Source organism: Sander vitreus, chromosome 22, assembly GCF_031162955.1.
Source record: "Sander vitreus isolate 19-12246 chromosome 22, sanVit1, whole genome shotgun sequence".
Taxonomy (NCBI): domain Eukaryota; kingdom Metazoa; phylum Chordata; class Actinopteri; order Perciformes; family Percidae; genus Sander; species Sander vitreus.
This window is the reverse complement of record NC_135876.1, coordinates 18,703,823-18,728,780: the sequence shown is the minus strand read 5'-3', so window position 1 is coordinate 18,728,780 and position 24,958 is coordinate 18,703,823. Positions and strand designations below refer to the sequence as shown.

At 39.6% G+C, this 24,958-nt stretch overlaps 2 protein-coding genes across 4 annotated transcripts in view; both read left to right on the top strand.

Annotated features, from left to right (window-relative positions):
- tmem108 (transmembrane protein 108) overlaps positions 1–18,107 on the top strand; it is a 41,723-nt gene extending 23,616 nt beyond the window's left edge. The window contains exons 3-5 of the mRNA XM_078280269.1: positions 10,230–11,501; positions 12,374–12,525; positions 15,843–18,107. Of these exons, the coding sequence (XP_078136395.1) occupies positions 10,230–11,501; positions 12,374–12,525; positions 15,843–15,959 (1,541 nt within the window). The 3' untranslated portion in view covers positions 15,960–18,107. The remainder of the gene's footprint in view (positions 1–10,229; positions 11,502–12,373; positions 12,526–15,842) is intronic.
- A 2,198-nt stretch (positions 18,108–20,305) lies between these two features.
- cdv3 (carnitine deficiency-associated gene expressed in ventricle 3) lies at positions 20,306–24,397 on the top strand. Of its 3 annotated transcripts, none has more exons than XM_078280535.1 (5): positions 20,306–20,729; positions 21,440–21,507; positions 22,478–22,614; positions 23,325–23,487; positions 23,579–24,397. In XM_078280535.1, exons 1-5 carry the CDS (start codon positions 20,544–20,546, stop codon positions 23,703–23,705), a joined length of 681 nt encoding a protein of 226 aa, XP_078136661.1. In that variant the 5' UTR covers positions 20,306–20,543; the 3' UTR covers positions 23,706–24,397. The 3 variants fall into 3 exon arrangements, with proteins under 3 accessions (XP_078136661.1, XP_078136660.1, XP_078136659.1); XM_078280534.1 differs by having other exon boundaries at positions 21,434–21,507; XM_078280533.1 differs by having other exon boundaries at positions 21,431–21,507.
- The last annotated feature ends 561 nt before the right edge of the window (positions 24,398–24,958 follow it).

Sequence of the window (24,958 nt, the reverse complement as noted above, 5' to 3'; positions counted from 1 at the left end):
ATCCGCCTGAGGCCCGAGTTTCTTCGGGCACATTACGCTCACATCAGGGTTGCCTCTTTACAGTGTGCAGAGCTGAAAAGCCCACCTGAGATCTCTGTTTCTGTGCTATACAGAGACATTTCTCTCTGTTAAAGCCATCTGCAGGAGACAGATGTGTCTTAACATCCTCAGGCTGCGGGCAAGAAAAGAGATGCTGCAGATAGAAGAGAACTACGATAAATGATCCCGCATCATGACAGGTGTCAGAGCAGGACAAGTTTTCCTCTGGTCACCCTCTGTGTTGTTTTTTGTTCTTCTACCTTTTCTGTTATTGCTCCCTATGCACTTTTGCGAGCATGTTGTGATGACATAATGCACCTGAAACAATGCAGAGAACCTATTTGTTTCTAGTAAATTAGGTTTCGTCTGGCAGCACGGTAGTCAAAGCAAAGCCCGACAAGTAAGGCAATTGCTTGCAAATGGTATTTTGAAGGCAGCTCCTTGAAAGACCAGTTGGTGGGAAGTGTACATGAGTATACAAGGCTTCTTCCCGATCGGACTGTGTCTTGTATGGTTAAAGTGTGTTGCAACAGTTTGTGTTCTTTTTAAAGCCGCCAACCACAGTAAAAATGTTGAAATCCTCTATAAGTGGAAAGCATTAGCTGTGTCTGTGACTTAACTTTAATGGAGATGTATAACTGCAGGCTTGCAATTCAGTGTTCTTTCGCCCCAGATTCCAGACAACATCCTGTTTAATGTTTCTCCTTCCTGTTAGATATTTTCCTGCTGTCACAGTAGCTTCATCATAACCCAGTAAACAGCACAAGGAGTCTTTGTTGTTCTTGTTTTTCGCATTCTCCCTCCGCCTGATTCTCAAATAAGCGCGTCTCTGTTCAAAGCCGCCGTAATCGACAAACAATTTGCGGAGCATTCAAACAGGAAGCCATTATCCTGTTAGGAAAGCTTTCCCCTCTTATCTCAGGGCTCACATCTGTAGTGCCCTCCACCACTCCACCCATCCAGTCCTCCTCCACCAGGGCGGTTTCAGCGGTCCGCAGGACATGCCCTATCTGTCTGTTTCCCCCCTCACGGGACACTCTACCCAAATTGGCAGACGAACACACCCAGGAGCAAACCAAAGGAATTTGTCTGTTTGTGCTACCGTCAAGATGACACTCTATTTATACTGTACGTCCAAAAAATATATAAACACCTGTACATGAGGATGAACTCAAGAAGGATCTGTCTTGTCTTGATCTGCTGCGTTTATGAAGTTAGTTATAAAAGCCGTTAAATGAAGAAACTTGGTATTCTTGTGTGATATGGGCTTCATTTATGAAAGATAAAGTGTACACATACAACATAACCAAAGAGGAAGAACAAGCATTTTACCTTTCTTTTTTACTTACTACAACCCTGTTAATAAAAACAAATGTTGTCATTGAATTGTCTTGTGTTCACACGTAGATGTGGTGAGAATGACACATCCTTGTTTCATTGTTTCCGTAACATTGACTCACAGTGACAGGAGGAAGAGGATGATTAGCAGTTGTAGTTGTAAGAACAGTGTCTACGTGTAGGTTTACAGGGGCTCAAACCCCAGATGTAGGCTACAGGTAAAGGGCCTCAATCCCCCAAATTCAAAGTAGTGACTGTTTTGCTTGTCTAACCTTGTCTGCAGAACTAATTCAAGCACCATAACTAATTCAACTTCCCAGTTATAGTAATACTAGCACTAGTAGTAATAGCAGCAGGAGTAATATTATCACTAATGGTGTATGAATTTGTGATAGCAATGGTAGTAGAGGCACCTTTTGAAAACCTAGATTACGAAGTGCTTATAAAGGTATAGAGGTTTAAAGAAGAAAAGACGACTACAACACAAACACAAACATTACAACAGAACAATTAGAGGCATCACTACTCAAAATAGAGCACATGGCTCAAGCACAAAAACATTTAGAAAACACCCAGCAGTATTGTCAGCCTTTATCCTCGAAAGTGAGATATGAATTCATTTTGTATTAGGGAGTAGAGTCATGGTGTGTGTGCCGATATGATGTGATAAAGGCTCATTGGTATTCTGATGAGCACTGTAGATAAAGCCGTCTCCATTTGCCCCCAGGGATTTTTGGGGGAATCCCATGGTGGTTTGTCCGCCGCTCTGGAGTGGTTGTGATTAGCATAAACAAGGCTAAATGTGATCCATGGAGGGCCGGCTGGGTGGTGAGGACGATTATTGGTTATGGTTCAATGCCCTGGGGCTTCCAAACCAGTAATGCATCTTTATCCTATGAGATAAAGAGGTGGACATAGAGTGATTCCCTTAAGTTCTTATACATTTACATATCAGGCGTTCATGATTTTATCCAGAGACAACTTAGAATGATAGTGTAGGCAGAGGGTTTGTGTCTGGGTCTGCCAAGGTTTCTTCCTAAAAGGGAGTTTTGCCTCGCCACTGTCACACTAAATGCTTGCTCCTGGGGGAATTACTAGAATTGTTGGGGCTCTGTAAATTATAGAGTGTGGTCTAGACCTACTCTATCTGTAAAGTGTCTCGAGATAACTCTTGTTATGATTTGATACTATAAATAAAATTGAATTGTCTCGCTCAGGGGCACGTTGACATGGTTGTTGATAGACACAAACCGCCATATATTTATTGTTCATACACCTTCAGTCTTGTGTCAAAGGTCAGGTCAATCCAAAATAAACCTTTACAGGTGCTGGAAAGAAAGAAATGTTTTGATCTTGTGGCGGTTTTCATCTGGCTCTGTCAGATACTTTAAAGGTCCAGTGTGTAACGTGTTTAGTTGTTCATTATTTAAATCTGTGTTGCCCGTTCACAAACTTGTCCTTTTTCATGAATATTTACCACCACCATCAATTCCAAGTATTCCTTTTGGCTTGAAATTTTACATTTTCATTTGCATGAACTGGGATAGACGCTCCATATTCATGCGCCATCTTGAAATACGTTAGCCGTTAAGGGACATACAGGACATACTGTTCCGCCTTTCGTGTTTTCGCTGTCACATGATAAACTCACAGGTGCTGCTAATGCTGCTAATGGGTATCGTAGCTTCCCGGCCCTGGCAAGTTTGAAGAAGGAAATATGGAGGACCACACATATTCAAAGTCCAAACTTCAGGAACAGGAGTCTTCTTCGCCCAGAAAAAGAAAAAGGATATTGAAAAGAGTAAGAGACCGTCTTTTTGAGGCATGAAGGCTACCATAGCTGTAATACGTACTTTGAACTGCGTGGTGCGAGATAGTTGATTGCGATATATGATCTCAACGCTAGATGGGAGAAATTCCTACACATTGGACCTTTAACATTTTGGACCATAGTTACCATTAAATACACTGAGGTTTATCCTCTGCATTTTTCTGGGAAGTCTGAGGTTATAGGGGAGTTCATATTCTACAATTAAAAATCTACCTTTAGGCTAAGCAAGACATTTAATGAAGGATTTAGTATTTCTCTACCAGAATGTATTCCTGGTTGTGGGGAGAGGTATTTTAAACATTAAGACCTTTATGCTGTGAAATACAATTTGCAAAAACTATAAATGAACACTACATAAATTAATAGTAATAGATCTTTTGTTGGTTTCTGCTTTCAGATTAGAACAATGTCACCAAATTACAGCACTGAGACCCCTGAAAACGGCAGTGCTTAAATAAATTGAGCTATTGCTTAACCTGTTCTGAAGTGATACAAAACCTCCACCTATACTTTTTTATTACTAGTACCAAAATTATCCATAAATCAAGATACCTTTAAGTTATTGCAACAAGCCTTGCTTTGCTTCTGATTGATGAGTGTAAAACCCTGAACGATGCAAATAAAAAATTAAACATTTCTGCTATTTTTTATTATATAAAGTAGATTAATTATATAGATAGATTAAATTGTAGGGGTTGATGATACATGTTCTGCTAGCAGATTCAGCTTGTTCCAGATACACAAAAAGCATGACACTAGTAGTTTACAATAAGTGTTTGATATGCTGTCTGATACTGTCTTGTAAAAGAAAGTACAGTATAGAAATGAATCATTCCAGTTAATCTTCCTCTAAAAAGTGCCGATGATCCAAGTTGTTACTGTGCCATTTGTTTTTTCTTTAATCCCATGATTTGACCATGAACATTACCACCTAAAACAACTACAATCAAATATTAAATATATGTGCTTGTTTACTACTTAATTAATTTAACAGGAGCAGTGCACACTAATAAACATTAAAAAAACAACTGTGTATATATATATATATATGCCAGAACTAGCTAAACGGCTATTTTTTTATCTGCAGTCCCTGGACTACAAGATCCAATATAAGATTAAACGTAAAAACGTTCTGTACATATTTTATTATAAGCATGCAGAGCAATAATAAAGAGAGAACATTAATGTTAATAAAAATATCATGAAGGACATCATTATGCTTATTAGGCATTAAATCTTAATGCAGGTTGCAGTTTCATATATATACAGTATGTAACCTTGGCCAGATTCTCACTGAATGTCTGCATTTTGTTCCCTATACATGCAGTCCCTCATTTATTCCCCGTCATGCTGCCTGAGCAGGGAGATGACGGCGCAGTTACAGTTCAGAAGTACAGCCCGACGAACCGTCACAAGCCTTATTGATGGATGATTTTGCAGCTCCTATTTTTGGCTTCCGAGCCCTCAATAGTGCCACTGCCAGCTGCCCGCTGATGATACGACACAACTGGCCTCGCTCCAACACTTGCTTCATAGGCAGATTGTCACTGTACATTCATGGCCACATTGTTCTCCATCACGTGTAGCATGAGGTGACCCCTGGAAAGAAAGATAAATATCCCACTCTCCACGAGTGAGTACCCCCCCCCCCCCAGGATTGATTATGCAGCCAGTTTAGTGCATAATCACTGATAGCCTGCATACCACACACTACTGTAAGTGCTCCAGTATGATTGATTAGTGTGCCTGAACAATATGCTTCTTCTGGAATGGAGTCTTAACATATGAGTGGAAGTTGCATGCAGAATTTCATCAGCAGAAGTAAATGTTATGGGTTTTTTATTTTTTTATTTCACCAACAGTGTAACTTTAGATTCAGTGACAGCCGCTCTGGCCCCTGTCCCCTGACATTGAGTCTAATAATGACTGATTGCTGGGACAAAGCCTGCATTGGATCAGTGCACAGGATCCTGCTTTGCAACATGATTTATTGATGTCCCTGATGGCATCAATGGAGGACTTCAACGGATGTCACCGGCTTCCTATTTATTCAAAAGAGCCCTAATTCAGCAGGTTTTCCTGCATAATCTGCCCCTCCCTCCATACATTCTGAGCTTAGGTATTGGAAAACAGGCGACATTAGTCAAATAAATGGGGGCATACTTTCACAGTAATTTCACCTGGACATTGTTTGTCTCCATGATATCAGCATGTGCTATTCTGAGGTGATCAGCTGGGTGATATAGATAGTGAGGGCAACAGGTTGGTGTGTGTGATAACAGTGTAAGCTGTGTGTCGCCCCCTATTCCAGACAAGGACAAAGACCTTTGATTCAATGTCACCATTGAAATTTAAAAACCTACTTTTGCTGGCTTTTTTGTCTTCTCGTGAGCAAAGATTTAGAGAATTCTTGTTGTTCGCCTCCTTTGTGTCATCCCTACTGAAAGTGGACTGACTCTTTTTCTGGGTGTTTTTTATGCTTGTGAGAAATAAATATCATGTCAGGCCAAAAACAGCCAACAGGCACAAGGGTGGAAAAATAATGCTGAGTAGACGAGTGTTGCTGAGCAAGACAAATGTTTTTTTTTGTTTTTTTTAAATGCCTCCTATATTCTCCTATCTCTTACACGTTATTTGGTCTAATGTGTCCAATCCAACCTTTTTTGCTTTTGTTCATGTTTTATCACTGATGAAACACCCACACATCTCCCTCTCTTACTCCCCACTACACCTCTGGCCTCCTCTTTGCACATTTTCCCACCCTGTCCGACCTCGCTATTCTTCCCCTTTTCCATCCAATTTTCTCATGTTCTTCCTAGTGATTCAACTCAATAATGGATGTTCATAAAGCTCAATTCAGTTCTTGGGCCTTTTCAATCATTTCTCCAGTTAATTCACTCGCAGTGCCTGCTTCCCCCGCTGCATGTCTTTGTGGAAGCCGGGCCGGGTTCTCTGTCTGCATTCACCCTGCTTACGCTCTCACTCCATCAGCCACACGCACAAATGTTGTGACAAATTACACCCATTTGCTTCAGTGTGCAACACAGTGTATGTGTAGACCACTTGGATACTTAACACAGCAATATACCATATAATTAAGTCAAAATAGGCATTACTAGACATGCTCTTCATGTGTCTCAAAGTCCTATTCAATGTCTTTGTCTTATATCAACCCATTAAGGCTAATACCCAAGATGTTTAGTTACAGTACATTGGTGGCAGTGGAGTTTTTTTTTCTGTTTCTTTCAACCACGCTGTGTCTTTATCTGCACTGTTTTTAGCATTGCTTGCTCACTTAAGCTAGCTGGGAACTTGCTGGAAACCAGTAAAATTACTGCTTAGAAATAAATTTGGATGTGGTACTTTTTTTTAACCACATGCCACACTTTGACAGATATCTGTCTGCTCAACCTATCTAACATTACACATATTCCAATTAGAAATGCAGCATCGAGCGGTAACAACGCTAACCCAAACTACGGAACACAAAGTGAGCACTATACAGCCAAGTGAGGTGTCCCAAACCATAAACAAGCAGCACGACGAACATTAGCAAGTATAAAGAAACTAGTCTTAGATGAAATTACTGCTCTCATATTTGTAACATTCTGAGTGCAAGCTTACTTAAAAAGCAGATTCTCCCTTTTAACATTTTAGATGCGATATTCAATAAAATATGATTGGACAAACTGCAAAGTCCCAAAGTGAATATTAATCTCCATGTTGGTTACAGATCAGCATGAAACCGCACGTCTTATGCTGAGTTTCAGATCGCCCGGACAAATCAGAAGACTGTGTTCCTGTTTATGTGTGTGTGCCAGAGCATTAAGTTTGTTCATTTCTGATATAACTTTGTTTTTCAAGGAAATCTGGGTGTTTTATTCAGTAGAAGCAGAGTGTCGGGGTGCCAGGTTGTGACAGCCAGGTTTGGGTACATGATTGACGGTATGACTCAAGCCACTACGGCATTATTAACACTCTCGCTCTTAATTGACCTCTTTCATTTATTTTATCTACTTTTATTTGCAATGGAACATAATTAACATTATAATTATTACTCTACCTTGCTTGCAGCTGTAAGTCTCAGAGAATTGTATTATACAGAGAAATGTGAGGTACCTTTCCTATCTTAAAAAATAATATTTGATATATTTTAACTATGATTTTGTCATAATGCTTTTATATATTATCCAGATTGAGTCTTTTGTCTCATTTTCTCTGTTTGTGTTTTTGTTAATGCACCTTTTTTTAGGACGGGAATATTTTGTGAAATGTAATGTCTTTTGAGCATCTCAAAGGGCCTTATCCACTAAATGTGTTCTAATGTAACCACTATTCATATAGTCTTGCATTGCCAGACCTATCTCCACAGCACTGTGTCAGCGATGGAGTATGGTCTGGCTACATGGATTATCTATTCTGGGATAGGGGAAAAAAGGCTCTAGCTTGTTTGTATTTCTTTAAACCAATCACAACTGTTATGGGCGGCGCTAAGAGATGTCAGGCTGGATGTACTGAGACAGCAATGTATATCCGTTAAGCCAGACTACTATTCATATGACAGACAATCAACAATAGCCCAAATACTTAAGCTTTGGTAGCTTGGGTTTGTCTGTGTCCCATTTCCCTGCCTAAAGGATCATCTTAGGAGAGACAAGCAGTCATAAATCAAGGATGGCCGTGTGTGTTATCTCCTCAGATATGAGTCTGAAGTGGGCTCTGTGGATTAGAGCTGTGACGGGCTTGGTTAATGGAAGAAAGGGCCTGGACCCTCTGTGCTGGTAGTCTGTGTGATTGAGTGTGGAGGAATATGATTAATGATTCAGAGGCTCCGTTTAAATAGTCAGTGCTTTGGGGTTCTGCTGTGGTGTATTTTAAATCCCTGGTGAACAAAGAGGAAAGAGGATGGCGAAGCTTTCTATGTCAAAGAAATTTAAGATGACTGATATTGACTGGTGCCTGGGCTGGTTTTTTTTTTTCATCAATTCATCATTTTCTAAAATATTGTGTCCCTTTCTACCCCTTTTCTTTCTGTGTTCAACAGATTTCCTTTCTCACCTATTCTCCCATCTCCTTCTCCTCTGCCCCTCTTGGTAATGGAAACTTGGTTTCCATAGTTACTGAGCCCCATAGTTAAACGATGGCCACGACATCTGGGTCACATCGGTGGCTTTAGACTGTGTGTTTCTATGACTTGTTTTTTTTAAGGTTTTATGAATACCAAACAATGCAGTCTTAAGTATTATTCTTAATTCTCTCCCTCCAAAGCCCTCTGACGCAGACCTCATGAATCCCAATTCTCTGCACAGTCATACATTTCCAAATTTTTCTTTGTCTATTTCATGTCAGTGCCCTTTTCTTCTCAACCTCTTGGAGGCTTTTCTTTGTCACAAGCAAGATAGCCATCCAGGCCCTGTCTGTATATCTGTTGCTTATTAATTCAGCTAAAGTTGTGTGGTAGGGTTGGGCAGTGTTACAAAACATTATTTCAAAAGCTTTTGAACAATATAGTACATATTTGGTATTTATGCATTCTTTTAAATGGCATTAAAAAATTTTTATTTATTTTTGCATATCTTTGGATCCTTACACATCAGTTTAAGCATTATTTCAGTGAGTATTATTAAAGGATAAGGCTGGCGAAATTCTACGTTTTATTTTGTCAATAAATCCTATGAAAAAAGCAAAACCTACAATGACTTGATCTTACTAAAAGGTCTGTGTATCCAAAGCCTGATTTCTTCTTTGTCTGTGCCATACAGCCCCATTGTTGTCCTTTATTACCATTATCACACACACACGCTATAGTTTAATTTTAGTTGCTCCCACATACACTCTCCTGCAGCCATAAACTCTCGGTAGCAGACCAAATATGTTTGACTCCACAGCTGACATAAACCCCAGCCTTATCCTTTAAGCAAGAAACCAATAATGGTTTAAGCAGAATAATAATGTGTCAAAATAACCTAGAAACTTGTAGTATTCTCGAAAGCATCTTTAGTTCAGCATCCTGTGGCAAAAACAGGCTACCTAACCTCAGTCATACAGAATAATGTTAGTTTTGTGCTACTGCATGTTCTATTCTCAACTGAATGCATACAAACCGCCCGGTGGGAGCTCCGCTAATGTGTCACATCAGCTGTGTTTAACAGTGTCAATAAGGGATGGAGGGGAGGGAGCAAAGGGGAAATGAATAAGCCTTTGTACGTTCCTCCCTCTATGACACTATGACCAATATTCCCCACAGGCACCTGCTAATGGCTTGTTACTACACAGCCTCCTTATGGGATTGAGTTTAAGAAAGTGAATCTGTCAGGTTCTCTAAGATGCTTTTTAGCACGTTAAGTGGGCTATTTTGATGCTATGACTGTCATTAATCTGTTAACTGTAAACAATATGTCAACATTTCATCTAGACTAATATTGAGCATGAAGCAAAGGACAATTTCACTGGCTGCAAATGTATTTTTACTTGAAAAACAGTGGTGAAAATGATCAAAACTCTATTGGAAATATATACGAAAATATGCCACTAAATTACCTTCATTTTTAGTGTTATCTGGAGATGGATATCAAATAATTGCTTGTTATTTCATGATCTCAGTAAAGAGTGAGCTCTTTAAGAATTTTTAGAGAGTAACAAAGCCAGTAGATCCTCTAAATCTTATACATGCATGGGTACAAACAGTGGAACACATCTAGTGAATAATGCACCTAATAAAGGACTCCCCTAGTTAAACTAGGTGAGTGACAAACACAGCAGTTCAGTAGATTAAAGGCTGAGAAGCATGATGAATGCGAGACAAGGCTATGTCTCTTCTGAACACCTGAGCAGTCAGTTTCAACTGCCGGGCTACACTCTTGTTTAGCTCTGCAGGGCAAGATCCTTGAGAGAAACGATGTAAAGACAGACATGCTGAAAATACACACTTGCAGGGAAGTGATCCAATAATTCATGATTCTAAAAGGATATTCTACATCATCCTGTGCTAATTACCAGCTTTCTCTCTCTTTTTCTACAGGTGTTCTAGCATTCCTAGTACTGCCAGTAGGACTGGTGTCATCAGAACAGGAGCTGTCCCTCAGCCAGACATCCCAGGACTCTGTCTCCATGGCAGCCTCCCACAGAAGCCCCCTTTCTGTTCCCGAACCTCCCCATCTGGACTTATATCCGGAAGGCTCCAGTAGCGGGGAATGGTCATCCAAAGGAGGCGATCAACCCTCAAACATTATCCTCCCAACAGTAGCCCGCCACCCTTTTGCCTTGCTTCACACAACCCAAACTTCCAGCCAGGCTCATGACGACCCTCCCATTCATGACAAAAATACTGTCACCCCAAACACTGTGAGTGCTGATAGTCACATGAATCAGCCCCTGGAGCTGAGCTCTGATATAAACCAGGGCCACATGCACAAATTGGTCAGGGTACCTCAAGTCCATAGCCCAGTTACTGTCAGCACTAACCAGGCCAGCAGCAGCAGCCCTAAATCTCCCAGCACAGCGGCCCCAAATATAGTTATGGAAACTACTGCTAGAGGAGCTCCAAACCCCCTGACTCTTCTGTCCAGCTCTGGATCAGACAGAGGAGATACGCTCGCTGCACACCACGTAGAGCCTCAGACGTTGAGTGTAAAAGAACCCACCGACCCCACCCGGCAACATGTGGAAGATGTCGGGCGCCCCTCCCTTTCCTCTTCATCGATGAATGCTGACCCTGCGCCAGGCCTGAAACTCAGGGAGCATGCTCAGGGCGCCGCACACCACGCCATCACCGTGCGGGAGGTGCGTGCAGTATTCGAGCCCCCCACTTATCAACTAATGATAGAGCCGAATCAAGGGTCTGTCCCTCAAGTCGAGAGCCCACCTAAGAATCTAACTTCCACCACTCCAGCGCTGTACACTGAGCCCAGACTCATGACACAGAATCCAACAATCCTCCCAAACAACCACATTGCACCCCACGAGACCACCACTGAGGAGGGTCGTGGGAACGGTACAGACAATGCCTTGCTGGGACACTGGTTGGGGAATGTGACTGCATATGGAGGGGTGCTCTCTAACAGCAGCTCAGTCGAGGATGCTCATGCTCAGGGGAACAGCTCGGAGCTCCCTTCCACAGCCAGCAGGAACTTCCTGAACAGGCAGGTGCCTGTCACCACCCAGGACCCCTGGACGCCCGGCAACAGCTCAGGCCCCACCGTTGAATCCCCGTTGTCCCGCATGACCATCTGCTTGAGCAGGATGGATATTGTGTGGATTGTGCTGGCCATCAGTGTGCCTGTGTCCTCATGCTGTAAGTTATGTTAGAGCAGCATTAAAAAGTTGAAATTAATGAATGTAAAAAAGTGCCAGATTACTTCAGAGTTTGGCTGACCTTGACTTAAAACCTATTAATGTTACTATCATAAGGAAAAGTTCTACAAGTTGGCTCATTTACTTTATTGTGGAGTTAGATGAAAAAATCGATACCACTCCCATCTTTGAGAGTGTTATCAATCTACTCGTCTTACTCTTGGAAAGAAAACAAAGTATTTGATGAAAATGTCCTTTTAAGGAAACTTTCACCATCGGTCATGGTAGAGTTATTCTATAATAAAATGCTATCATTTATTCATTTCGCACCCACACTTTTCTTTAACTTTCCTGGTTTAGACTTACTTTAGTAGGTAATCTCGCTCATCTTTTAGAATGCCCTCAGACACCCTTCAGGGCCTGATCTTGTTGCATTAAATTGGAGAGAGTGCAATAGCATAATAACTGCAAGGACGGAAGAGTATTTTTTATACATAGTTGCATAGTTATATTAGTTGCACCTTAGGCAAAACCCTTTTTTGTTTGAGATGGAGAAATAAAGATTTCTTCCCCTTTGATTTTTAATAAAGTATTTTCTTGTATGATTCCTGAAAATGTCTTTAATAGCTGATAGCTTGGTTGTTTTAGATAGCTCAAAATGACTACAAGGCATGGCGCCTGTAGCCTTTTCAAACTGTATTTAAGGGTGGTATTTTTCCTATTAAACCACAATTTATTGTAACAGTGGCATGTTGTCTGGAAACATGACAGCCTCTACCTGAGCAGCTATGTAGGCACTTTTAGAGGCTATTTGAAGCAGCAGCTCTTTCGGTCTTTGCACTCATTTTCCTTTCCCATCTCTGCCCACTCCAGCTGTGCTTTTGACCGTGTGCTGTATGAGGAGGAAGAAGAAGTCATCAAGTCAGGAGAACAACCTCAGCTACTGGAACAACGCCATCACCATGGACTACTTCAGCAGGCACGCTGTGGAGCTGCCCAGAGAGATACACACTCTGGAGAGTGAGGTACAAACTACTGGCACACTGAGGGCCCTATTTTATTGATCTGAAACGCAAGTATCAAACGCCAAACGCAAGTAGCTTTGTGGGCGGATCTCGGGCGCTGTTGCTATTATACCAGCGGGATAAATGACTCTTGCGACGCAAATCTAAAATGGGTTGGTCTGAAGTAGCTACATTACTCATAGGTGTGGTTTGGGCGTAATATGCAATAAACCAATCAGAGCGTTATCTCACATTCCTTTTAAAAGCAGGCGCGCTTGTTCCATGGCAGATTGCTATTATAATGGCAGATTTGCTAGGCGAACACTCTTAATACATCCATGGGCGCACGCCAGGAGCAGTTCACAGCCGAGGAGACGTTTTCTTTTTGACAAAATGTAAATAAAGAAATGTCACAAAAACATACTTTCCGATGTTTTGGGCTCACTCTCACTGAATCACGAAGTTATGAATGCATGGTGATATTTTTGCCACATTAGACCAAGATTACCTCAGTATAGACAATGCAGCTCTTCTGTCTCTCCTCTCCCGTGCTGCTGCTGCTGAGGCATTTGGGTTAAGTGTCATCAGCACATGCAGTTCAACATCACATCTCCTTAAGTCCTCTAATATTTACTCATTTATGTCATCAACACATCCATGATTCATGGAAATGTGTAAAACAAGGTCATATTTTTCCTTGTATTTATGTATGGTTTGCAAAAATGGGAACTGCTGGATCCGTGAGATGAGAGAAGCAAAGTGTATGCGCGGTGTGCACACTCTACATTACGGCTAAGCATGCGCCCTTAAAATAGCATCTGAATAACGCGGCACTGACTTTAGACTATGTTTGTCCTGGTCTGTGGCGGAATTGTTTTGCAATGCAAACAGAAGTGGAGGTACATTCACTTGATGTTTCACTATCAGTCAGCAGAATGGATTTTAATATAATGAGTATGGCAACAACAAGAGGAGCCATGTTCAATCTCCTCAGTCAGCAAGCCTCAAGGTCTGCTGAAGCATGACACTGTATCACTAGGATTTACAGAGATGTTTTTTTGAACAAGCAAAAGGGATTTTCCCTACAGGGAATCTATTAACCCTCCTGTTCTCTTCGGGTCAAATTTGACCCATTTTCAAAAGGTTTAGATACGGAATTTGGGTTTCTGTCAATCAAATTGTCAAAACAAATAATGTGGATGGTTCCATACAATGTTCTTCACAAGTAAAATATATGATCAGTTGACTACTTAATTGAATTTGGGTGTTTTATTCAATTTTATAGCATTTAAAAAAAATAATAAAGAAAAACGTTAAAAAAAAAGCGCAGAAAGAATCGACAAAGACATCGGAAAAGTGACAAAAATATCGTGAAAGCTTCAAAAACATTGGGGAGAAGTGAAAAAAGTTTTAATTTAGAATTTTGACCCAGAAAAAAAAGTTGCATGGTCGACGGGAAGACAACACAAGGGTCAGTATACCAGTATATACTGTTATAACGAATGCATACTGTTGCTGAATTCAAACATGTGGCAGAATTATTTTATTTTATTCACAAGCACAGTTTTTAAACCTTATACATTCTACTTACGGCTTGTAACAAGCTGATACAACAGCTTTATATGATGAACACGACTGTAGCTACCAATTAGGTTGTGTCCTCTGTAATATTTCTGGGAATTTTAAGGGTTTTATGACATGAGGAGGTGCTGACATGATATGATTACACACACAGCACACAGTTGGATTGGATTTTCAGTCTACGTATTCAGCAATTGACTGAGGTAAAAACTTCAGGAATATAGTATTTTTCACCAGTCAGTGCAGAGGAGGCTTTAAAAGAACATTAGACCATAATGTACGGACAAAAACTACAGAAAATATAATTGAGCAGTTGCATGAAAAATTAAAACGTGAAATTCTGTGATTTTTAGTTTGGTCGTGGTTGATCAATATTCTTAAGCGGGTGTTGTTCTGCAGTGGACATTTTTATACTAATATTAGATCATGAGTCCATTTGTCAGGAATATTCTGATGAGGGTGTTTTAGATACAGCCTTTAAATACTGGAGCTATATAGAAAATAACATACAACAATGCATTCCAATTAACACTATTTGTGTTTTTCTGCATTCGTCATGCTGAATATTGATATGATTTTTGAGAACATATTTAATTATTCAACCTATAGTTAGACCACAGAGAATATGGCCTTCTAAATAAGCTCTTTGCTCTCGTGCGCACATATACATCTTTTGAAATGTTGCTAATTGGCTTTTATGTAGTTGAGAATGTAAATATGCTGCCTTAGTTCATTTCCATTAAGTGAATAATTATTTTTACCCAGTCCCTGTTTATTTCTGGCAATTTCCAAATGATATTTGGTCTCTGTTATACTAAGAAAAATAACAAGATAACATTTGGATTAAATGCATGTTTAGTTTTTAGTGCATCACAGCGCCATCTGGTGGAAAAGGAAGTCTATAACACTGGTATACTTTTTACAAGTTGATGTGTGATCTGCCTCCTCTTCTTCCCCATGTCATTTCGATTGACCATTGTTTTGTTCTGTTTGCATGATCTTTTTCACCATTACTCCAGTGACCATTTCACTGTGTGTCTCCTTTCTTTTATTCCTCATCCATTGCATGCGATTTGCATTCATTTGCCGCCTGTGGGGGCATCAGGAGAGAGACGCTGAGGTTGGATCATGTGTAGGATGCCCCTGGGGACTTCCAGGTGTTGTTCACCCCACCCCCCTGCTTTACCCCTCTATAGAGCAGCAGCCTCATAGCTTCTCCTGGTGCTTTATAATGACAGTGCTCCAGGAGAAATGACCATCAAAACCTAAATGACAGTGTTAGTTTGATTTGATTGGAGCTTGCTGATAAAATAGTCTCATTCCTGCTGTAACACAAATCATTTAGTTTTTTACACCTCCCTCCTCCAGCACTGCCTTATTACTGTTGACTCACCATCAACAACCATTTCTACACCCCTTCCCCCCCTACATTAAGTGCCTCTGTTGTCTTGTTTCTTCTGCATCATCCCTCCCTTTTACATCTTCCCCTCCGCCTCCCTTTGTATCTCTGCTCATCTAGGTTTGTCAGATATCTTTGTTCACCATCTCCTTAAAAGCCACAGGGTGGATGCACCAAACCCATATTTTTTTCTGTTCCCTTTTACACTAGACTGTCTGCTCATTGCCTGTAGAGTGACTTAGATACAGTAGACTGCAGCGTGTCCCCTAATGATGAGGACTGAAGCGTGAATTATTAATCACTATTGTTTAACAGTTAGCCACCTGCGCTAATTTCTTTTCTGCGTGTGTATTTGCAGGATCACGACACCTGTCTACCCCCTAATGGAGACTACAGCGGCAGCAGCGTGGTCCTGGTTAACCCTTTCTGCCAGGAGACCCTCTTCATCAACAGAGACAAAGCTTCCGCCATCTAGAGACAGAACAAAAAAAGAGACTGTCGGATTCTCCTATTCTACTCCCCCCACTGTTGTCTATTTTATAAATGTGGTAAATATTCAGAGACTTTGACTTTATACTGTATATGACAAACACAAAGAGGCAACCTGAAAGAGAAGTGATGTAAACAGACACTATTTACTATGAGGATGCACCTGCATATTTTTCTGATGTACATTTTCTACAAAAGGCTTAATTGTGATAAAAGGTTTTTATTGTCTTTATAAAATACAGAGTATATGTGGTTTTGTTTCATTACAGTGGCTTGATGGTGAGTGCACTGTGGATGTTGCCACATGAAATCTGCTTTAGAGAAAGAAACATGCTATGAAAACATTAATGCTGTTCTTCGTAATTTTATTTTTTCTTTTAGAATCAATGGCAAAATACTTATGGCCTGTTGAACTTGAATATAGCACCTACATTCTTGGGGGGGGGGGGGAATACAGATATACTGTATGTGAGATCAGGGCCCATATTTATCAAACTGAGAAATACACTTAAGAATGATCCAAAGAGCAAACTTAGGAGTAAATAAGTTCTTCTAAGAGTGGAGACATTTATCAAGCGACTTGAAGCAAAGTGTAAGAGTAACCTTCAAGAGCAGCTCTCAAGTGATTGCTTGATTAATCACATTATTGTTTTGAGTTGGAATAGCCAATCAGAGACATGGATTTACTCTACTGTACATCGGCCCTATTGTTCTTTTACATTTACTCAATGATGATATTCTTCAAAAACACGAGATATAATTTTTTTAAAGATTACATTTCCTTTATTTGAAATCCTTAATATCTCCATAATCAATTACAATATGAAATGAACAACAATCAAATATATTTGTAATACATCATTAATGATAATAATACATTTTATTTACAGTGCACTTCTGGAGACTTGATGAATTACGTGAGTAAAATAAAACCGAGAAAACTAAGACACAATACAACAGCAGAATAGAGCAGAACAAAATCAAACATTTAAAGTGGCTATATTAGATATTTACATATTAACAATCAGTATTGCAGGTTTATAGCAGTTTTAATAGGGATTAAAACATACATTGGCTAAATATGAAAAGAAAACATTACCTGGAAAGTTAACTGCAAACTGGAATAGGAAAGAAATTCTGCTGCTGGTAGACAAGGTACATAAGATAAGGAGTTTGGTACCACATTGACAACAAGCACAGACAATGTAGATGCATGGAAAACCATCGCAAACAAAATCAATGCCAGCTTCATTCTTGTTTGCACCCCTGATACATCTGGAGTGAATTTTAGAGTATTGTTAAGTCATTTCAAGAAATTTGACAAGTAGCTTTTGACTGTGCATATACAGTATATGTGAAGGATTTTTACTTTTAAGTAAAACAATGTCATTTTTAGCAGTTTGATAAATGCGGGCCCATATCTTGATGTTTAATTTGAGCAGAATATTTGGGTGATTCGGGGTCTGCATCTAGCAATTTTTGAGAGATGTCAAAATGAAACTGGCTTCCCCCCTCATGTGTCACCAGCTTCTCTTAAGGAAGGACCACATAGATGTCTTAATTCCCTATATTGAGTCTTTACATATATATATTCAGTATGTATGTGTGAATGCCCTGTTTGTGCATGTTAGCATACTGTGAGTGTGGACGGATGAGTTAAAATGTGCTGCCCACCTGAACCAAATATCACTGTTACTTTAAGTCAAACAAGACTTTGTATCACTTTCAGATCAGTTTTATCTGTTTCTCTGTGTGTATGTGTGTGTGTGTGTGTGTGTGTGTGTGTGTGTGTGTGTGTGTGTGTGTGTGTGTGTGTGTGTGTCTGTCTGTTTGTCTCTCGTCTTTAACGTGGAGTGGCTACTGGCTATTATAGCCCAGTTTGAGAAAGAGTTTCTCAGCGCTGTAGGAAACAATTAGACCAACCTCGCTACCGTAAGTGTCTCCCTCCATAAATAATGTGTTTGTCCATCAATGCAAACTGTGTTTGTTGAAATGTTGAATGATTGTGAATTAGTTGCTGGACCACATAATACTTGATAGAGGCTGGCAAAAATCTTGACCATTAAAAAGACTGAGATAAATAATGTATGCTGAATATTTACTGTGAGCACATACAAAGACAGTTTAATTTAAAGAGTGCATATTTTGTTTAATCATTGAACCTGTGGTCCTTCTGTTTTTATTTTGTATTGCTGCAGTTTTATTCAATAATCAATGCTGCCTGTCTTTATCGTCGCTAAAGATCTTCTGCATTGTGAGATGTTCTGAAATCCCTGATTCAAAAGGTGATGTTGAATAACACAGTCAAACATATTGATGTTTCCTGCATTGGATGCTCACAGCTGGGCTTCTTGTTTTGCACGCTCAAAAGTGGATATTTTACAAAACGTTCAGTGGCACGGTGGAGCAGTGTTAAACATTATGTATTTTTTGTACTGTAGTATACACTGTACTTTTTACTACTGAGCAATAAAACAAAGAAAAACACAGACTGATTTGTTTGTCTGATTTATCCTCTTTAAAACTGAATGTAATCAACAGACATTTTCTCATATTGCCATGGCAGATTGATTTTGGACACTAAGCACACAATTGTTTGTCAAGTATTAGATCTATACTGCACATGTTATTTAGATATCATACTTCCTGGTTTACTAGGCTATATAACAAAGCAGTGTAAACAGTCTTGCCGACCACAGCACATCTATTGATGCGGTGAGCTGGAATTTTCTCTTTGTGCACTAGTGCTGCATGTGGCCAAGTGGACAAGTTCTGGGAAAATTGCATCAATTCAATAATCTGTTTACAAGCCTGCTTTACTGCTGAGGAGAGGTTTAATTTGATGAGTGTTATTAATAGATTTGTAGGCCTTTTCAAATGTGGCAAAACATGACAGTTCAACTACTTAAAGTGTCTTTTTTTATGTCCATATTTGAAATCTATATATTATTGACTGGCCTCTTACTGTTTAGCAACTTTGGTCCAAATACATGCAGGAGTTTAAAGTTTCTTCTATTAAAAAATGTCTGGAGGTTATATTCAGTCCAAATAAGATGTGTAAGTGCTGTGTCATATTTTAAACTTCATCTATTTCAAAATACTGATTTAGCCTCCTTTGTAAACAATCCCATAAATGCATCCTCTCCACTCAGGCGTGTTCTTGTTCTGTAACTACATGGTCAGGCTGAGAATTTGGTCTTAAAAAAAATATATTTTACCCTGAGATGGCAGGCATATTCAAAAATGTAATCCTGGAAGAATTGTTCTGAGATCCATGTGACAGTTTTAATACTTACAAAAAAATAGAAATATTAATTTCAAATAACGAAAATACTACAATCAAATACAACATATGCACTTGGAAGAAAAATTATGAATGATGTTAGGAATGGCAAATAAAAAATACTCATGGTAACTCAAAATCATGATACCGTATATTAAGTCAGGATTTTTTTATTGCATGACAATATATCTGACACATTTTTAACAGAAAGTAAGAAGACGGTTTGTGGCTTTGTGGTGGATGTCTGCCATTTTATCTGCAGCCACCATCGCTTCTAATTAATTGTAATAATTATTAATGATTTAAATATCAAACACAATACACACAAATATATACAATTTTATATAAAAACAGACATTTCGGTATTCAGAACATATGCATGGTAATAGTGACTCCCAATAATTAGAGAATATGATATGGTAAACCAAAAGTCTGATTTTTAAGTCAAAGTTAGAGTATAATAAATCAAAGTTATTAGATAGTAGTAAGTAGAGTCATCATTTTGATTTATATATTCTATATTTATGTTCTAGACTGTTGCAGCACTTTATTTTTTATTTTTTTCTCTTTGATAGGAAAATGGTAATAAACCCCATTCTGATTTCTTTCTTTTCCTGGAGGAAATGAGCCAATTAAATGTATTATTATTTATTTTTTACTCAAGTAACGTTACTGTATACAGTTTTCATGTCTCTGTAAGGTTAGGTTAGTATTTTCATATTATGCATCTTCACACTTAGCAGCTGTAGTTAGTTTGCAGAAAAAAATTATTTATAGACAAAACATATGATGTACTCGTTACTGTAGATCAAGGCACTCACTATAATACCTTACATTAAAATACTCCTTAAAACAAAATTAACAATAGTTTAAGAATTCAAATTTAAAATATTTTTTGCATTTATTTTTCGAGGATTCTTTTTAAAAAATTCAAATACAATACATTTATAATTAAACATGACTTATATTATATTGATTTATATGAGAAAGTTGACTAATATTGTGACTTTAGTTTTTGGCTCATAATATTTCCGGTTCAGGGTCGAAGTTTTTCCGGGTTACGGTACAGATTTGTCAAATAGCCCCATAGCCCGTGCATGGCATGGTCGATTCAGTTAGGGATCCAGGGTGGACGTTTTTATCAGTCTGTAACAGAAGTTAAACCGTCAGAGTAACGAGTAACTCCATATTTTCTGACCGTTTGAACAGCTGTCTTCACTCTCGAAGAGCAGATTTTCACATTTGTCATAGCTCGGTTAGCGTACTAGTTAACGTTGCTCTTTGAAAATGGCGGATCTACCACCAGAGAAAAGCCTGGACGATTTCTTTGCCAAGCGGGATAAAAAGAAGAAGAAAGAGAAAGGTAAGAGCAAGGAGTCCACCACCGGGCCCACGTCGGCTGTGATAAAAAAGACCAAGAGGGAGAAGGAGAAATCGGCGAAAAACGACAATCAAGACGCACAAATTGAAAAGGTAACGTTAGCCAACGCCACTCACTTGGCGTCTTTTCCAGATACCGGTGTCGTGTCAAATGTTGCATCCTCCGTCACAATGAGCTTCCTGCTTGCTGACGCCTATAATAACGTTTCACCAGTTATTAACAAAAACCATGCGTGTAATATATATTTTTGACATGAAGGGAGAAAAGCTAGCATATGGCTTCCCCTGGCGCACATTCTAACGAGATACGAAATTTAGCACGTCACGAGTTTTGTGCTATTTTTTATTTTTTGCTTCAGTTTTGTGTCTAAATACACTTACACGTGAATGTTTGAGAGGCACTGATTAGTCAATATTGTGTTAAAGGCCTTATGTGTGCATGGGGATGCTGTCATCCACCTTTTTTTCTTTCTTTTTTTTTTTATCGTGGCTGTCCAACTAGGCCGAGCCGCCATTTGTCACTAGTTAACACGGTGTTGACAGCCTTTTAGCTTTCAGATAACATGTATAGGATTGTGTGACAAAGCTAAGTTATCTATAAGGTTAAATAACTTGTCACACTGGTGGTTAACGTTGACCCAACCCGTTATGTGAAACGTTAACCATTTGTTAGGAATACCTGGCTAGAGTGCATATGTTTTATTAAAGAAGAGCCTCACAATCTTAAGAATTACCAATATTGCCAATGTCGTATTACTGTAGCTTGCTGTGAGTTAATGCATCCTTCTGCCCAGGAGGACGAGGAATGGAAAGAGTTTGAGCAGAAAGAAGTTGACTACAGTGGGCTCCGGCTCCAAGCTTTACAGATAAGGTGAGAATGAAATATGTATGTGGTTGTCATAACTCCTTGTCCAGAGTTTTTGTTTGCATTTCAGCCTTGGTGCCATCAAGTAGGGGGCCATTAAGGACCATGCCCCCTACGACTGGTCTTCCAACAATTACATTTCCTTTTTTTAACCAACCATACTACTGCCAGCAGCAAGAATGACAGCATTTGCAAGAGTTTAAAATACACCCACAGTCAGACACATTGTTTTTATGTAGCTGCCATTGTGCATTGGTTGTAAAGCAAATGCAGGGTGTAATGATACAATTAGCCTGGCTCCAGATAAGATTTATTCCAGTGATGATGAACTGGCAATTAAGTCCAATTATCAAGCTATGACGAGCCTACCTTTTATTATTTGAATTAAATCTAATACACAATACTTATACACACAGCAGACTATTCCATATCACTTTTAGGCAAAACGTGTAAACTGTTTTCTTTTTCACCATCCTTAGTTTACATACAAGTTTCTGTCATAGATTTCAGTGCAACATGCAAATGATATGTGCTCTTAAATTTAAAGTGCCCATATTATGAAAAAAATCACTGGGATTTGGGGTGTTATTTTGCGTCTCTGGTGCTTCCACACGCATACAAACTTTGAAAAAATGTATGTGCATGCATGTGCAACTGCCAACAAAGATGTTACAGAAGTTGAGAGGTCTCACTCTGTAGCTAAAACAGAGACCTGAACACAGGGTGAAAAGAGGATCTGCAGCAATGAGCAGTACAACAAAAATATGGTGTTTTTTGAAAATTAAACCATGTAAATCTATTCTGATACACTCTCAAATTACAATTATGAACCTGAAAATGAGCATAATATGGCCACGTTAATAAATCTACATGTTTTACAAGCAGGTATCTGTCAAATTGAACTAGAGGGAGGAAAAAAAAATCCTAGATAGGGCATGGGTTCACCTCATCTCAACTGCCTTCTGGCTGTTTGCAGTGATGAGAAAGAGGAGGAGGACTACGAGAAGGAGGAGGTTGGAGAGGATGGAGAGATCATTCTGGTCAGCGGAGACAAAGTGTCTGGTCCCTGGAACAAGTCTGGTGCTGCTCCAGCTCCTGCTGCTGCACCTGTGGGTAAGTAAACCAACTTAAAAAATGTTTGTTTTTTCTTCCTTTTTTTAAAAGGGTCAGTGATTAACACAGTTAGGGGATGAACATACCACTGCTTATGAAGAATACTCCTATTGGGTTTTCCACCCTAGTTCTGTTAATTACACTGAGCTCATATTTATTTGGCACGTTTGCTAATTATGGGATACTGTATGGTCATGCGAGCCTATGAGTGAGCTAATATTTCCAATGTTCCAATATTTTCCAAGCCATACACGTTTTCAATTAGTTTGATCATAAAATCATCATGTACATAGCCTGAAGCAGTTGTAAACCTCTAAATATTACCCCCGCCAAGTAGGTTGTTTTTGGCTCGGTTTGTTTGTCAGCAGGATTGTGGGAAAACTACTAGCGGAAGGGTGTGGCATGGGCCAAGAAAGAAACCCATTAAATTAAAACAGGGCGGATACAAAAAATATTTTTCACTTTTGTTAACATAGGGCATTTGTGCTACATTCATGTGGTGTCGGAATAATTGGAAATGTGCCTTCATGACTGGGGAAATTCCCACTGCATTAATATTGTGAGATCGGGCATGTCTTGTAGGAGATCTGCCCTCTGAGTGCCCTTCTAGTTAATGTGTTTTGATCAAATAAAAATGAATTTGCCCCTGGAAATCAGTTTTCTTCTTTCTAACGGGTGTGATTTTCTTTTCTTTTTTTTCATAATTACAGAGGATGTAGAAGAGCCCGAGTCGAAGCCTTCTGGTGTATATCGCCCTCCAGGGGCTCGCATGTCAAACACCAGACGAGCTCCCACCCAGGGCCCTCCTGAGATCTTCAATGATGCACAGTTCCCCTCTCTACTGGCCACCGCCAAGCATGTGGAGACACGCAAGTAAGTGGAGTTCAGTGACAATAGTTTGTTTAACATGGGAGGTTGATGTCTTGTTGCAGTTTGACTGAAGCGATACATGTCTATATTTTAGGGACAGAGAAATGGAGAAGACCTTTGAAGTTGTGAAACACAGGAACCGTGGTAGAGAGGAGACCGGTGGCGCCTCTATGCAGCAGTTGCAGCTTGACAACCAGTATGCCATCCTGGGGGATAAGTAGAGCAGCTCCCCTCCGCCCCCTGGCCCCTTCAGCACGGTCCTGCCAATCCCCTCGAAGGAAGCGCAACTCCAGCTGTGTTGACTGCAGTCCTGAAAAAGCTCATCTTGCCACCATCTTAACACTGGTTACTAACACACACACACACACACACACAGCCTCATATACATACACACACACACATAAACAGCAATACCACTGCACCACATACAGTGACACTCCCTTTAAATAAATAGTAACACACTTTACATATATTGGTTGGCAAAACTGAAGGACTGCATCTTAAGGGGCTGTTGAAAGAGGGAAGAATTGAAAAGGAATTGGCAAAATACACCCAAACGTACAACACTGCAGCAGCAACAATGGACGACGACATATTTGTCCTTTGTGGATTGTACTCAGAGCAGCAGTTGTGTGGCGCAACGTTTCTCTGGACTTCATCTTGCTTTGATAAAGCCACAGAGGATAACTTTAGGCAAGATGATTTTACAAACTTCTGTGAAAATATCTATTTTTTTGCAAGATCGTTATAACCCAATCGCACATGGTAATTTGGGGTGTGTTTTTGAGTTGCGGTGGGGGCTTCAGGAGTGGGGATACTACCTCAGCAGCATAGCTGGTGGTGACCATGTGGACTGAGCTTTTTTTTTCCCCCGCTGTGGTGGTGAACGGGGCAAACACCAGCCAACCCCACCACCCCCACATAGAAGCCGGCCATCAGGCTCTTTAATTTAGAAACTTGAAGCTTTGTTGTTGTTTTTTTTTCCTTCATGACGATGACACTCTGCAAAGATCTATGGACAAGAAGTGATGGGTTGTGGTCCTCATTTAGAATTTCTATATAAAGTGGCCTTACTGATAGAGAAACTGCTTTGTCATCTGAAGAGAACTTGGCTTGTTGTCTTCCCCCACAATACACAAACAAAGAAAATCCTTCTGTTCAAGAATGTAGTGTTGTTGTAGTTTGCCTGATGATTACAACTACTAACTGTCTTTCATATCCACTGTTGGATTTTGCTGCCCCTACTTCATATTGGTCTTTTTAGACATCAGCAAAAGAGAAATTAAAGCTTGTTTCTAATCCAAAACCATTCTTTTAGTAACAAATGCTTTACTGTGGTTTGACACCAGATGGTCACAGATGTTACAGTATCCAGAAGAATGACAGGAAACCAAACCACTTTAAAAGCATATTTGTTGAGGTAGTTTGGCCATACTGAGTTCACAACTTTTATAATTTGTTGTAAAGTGGTGTA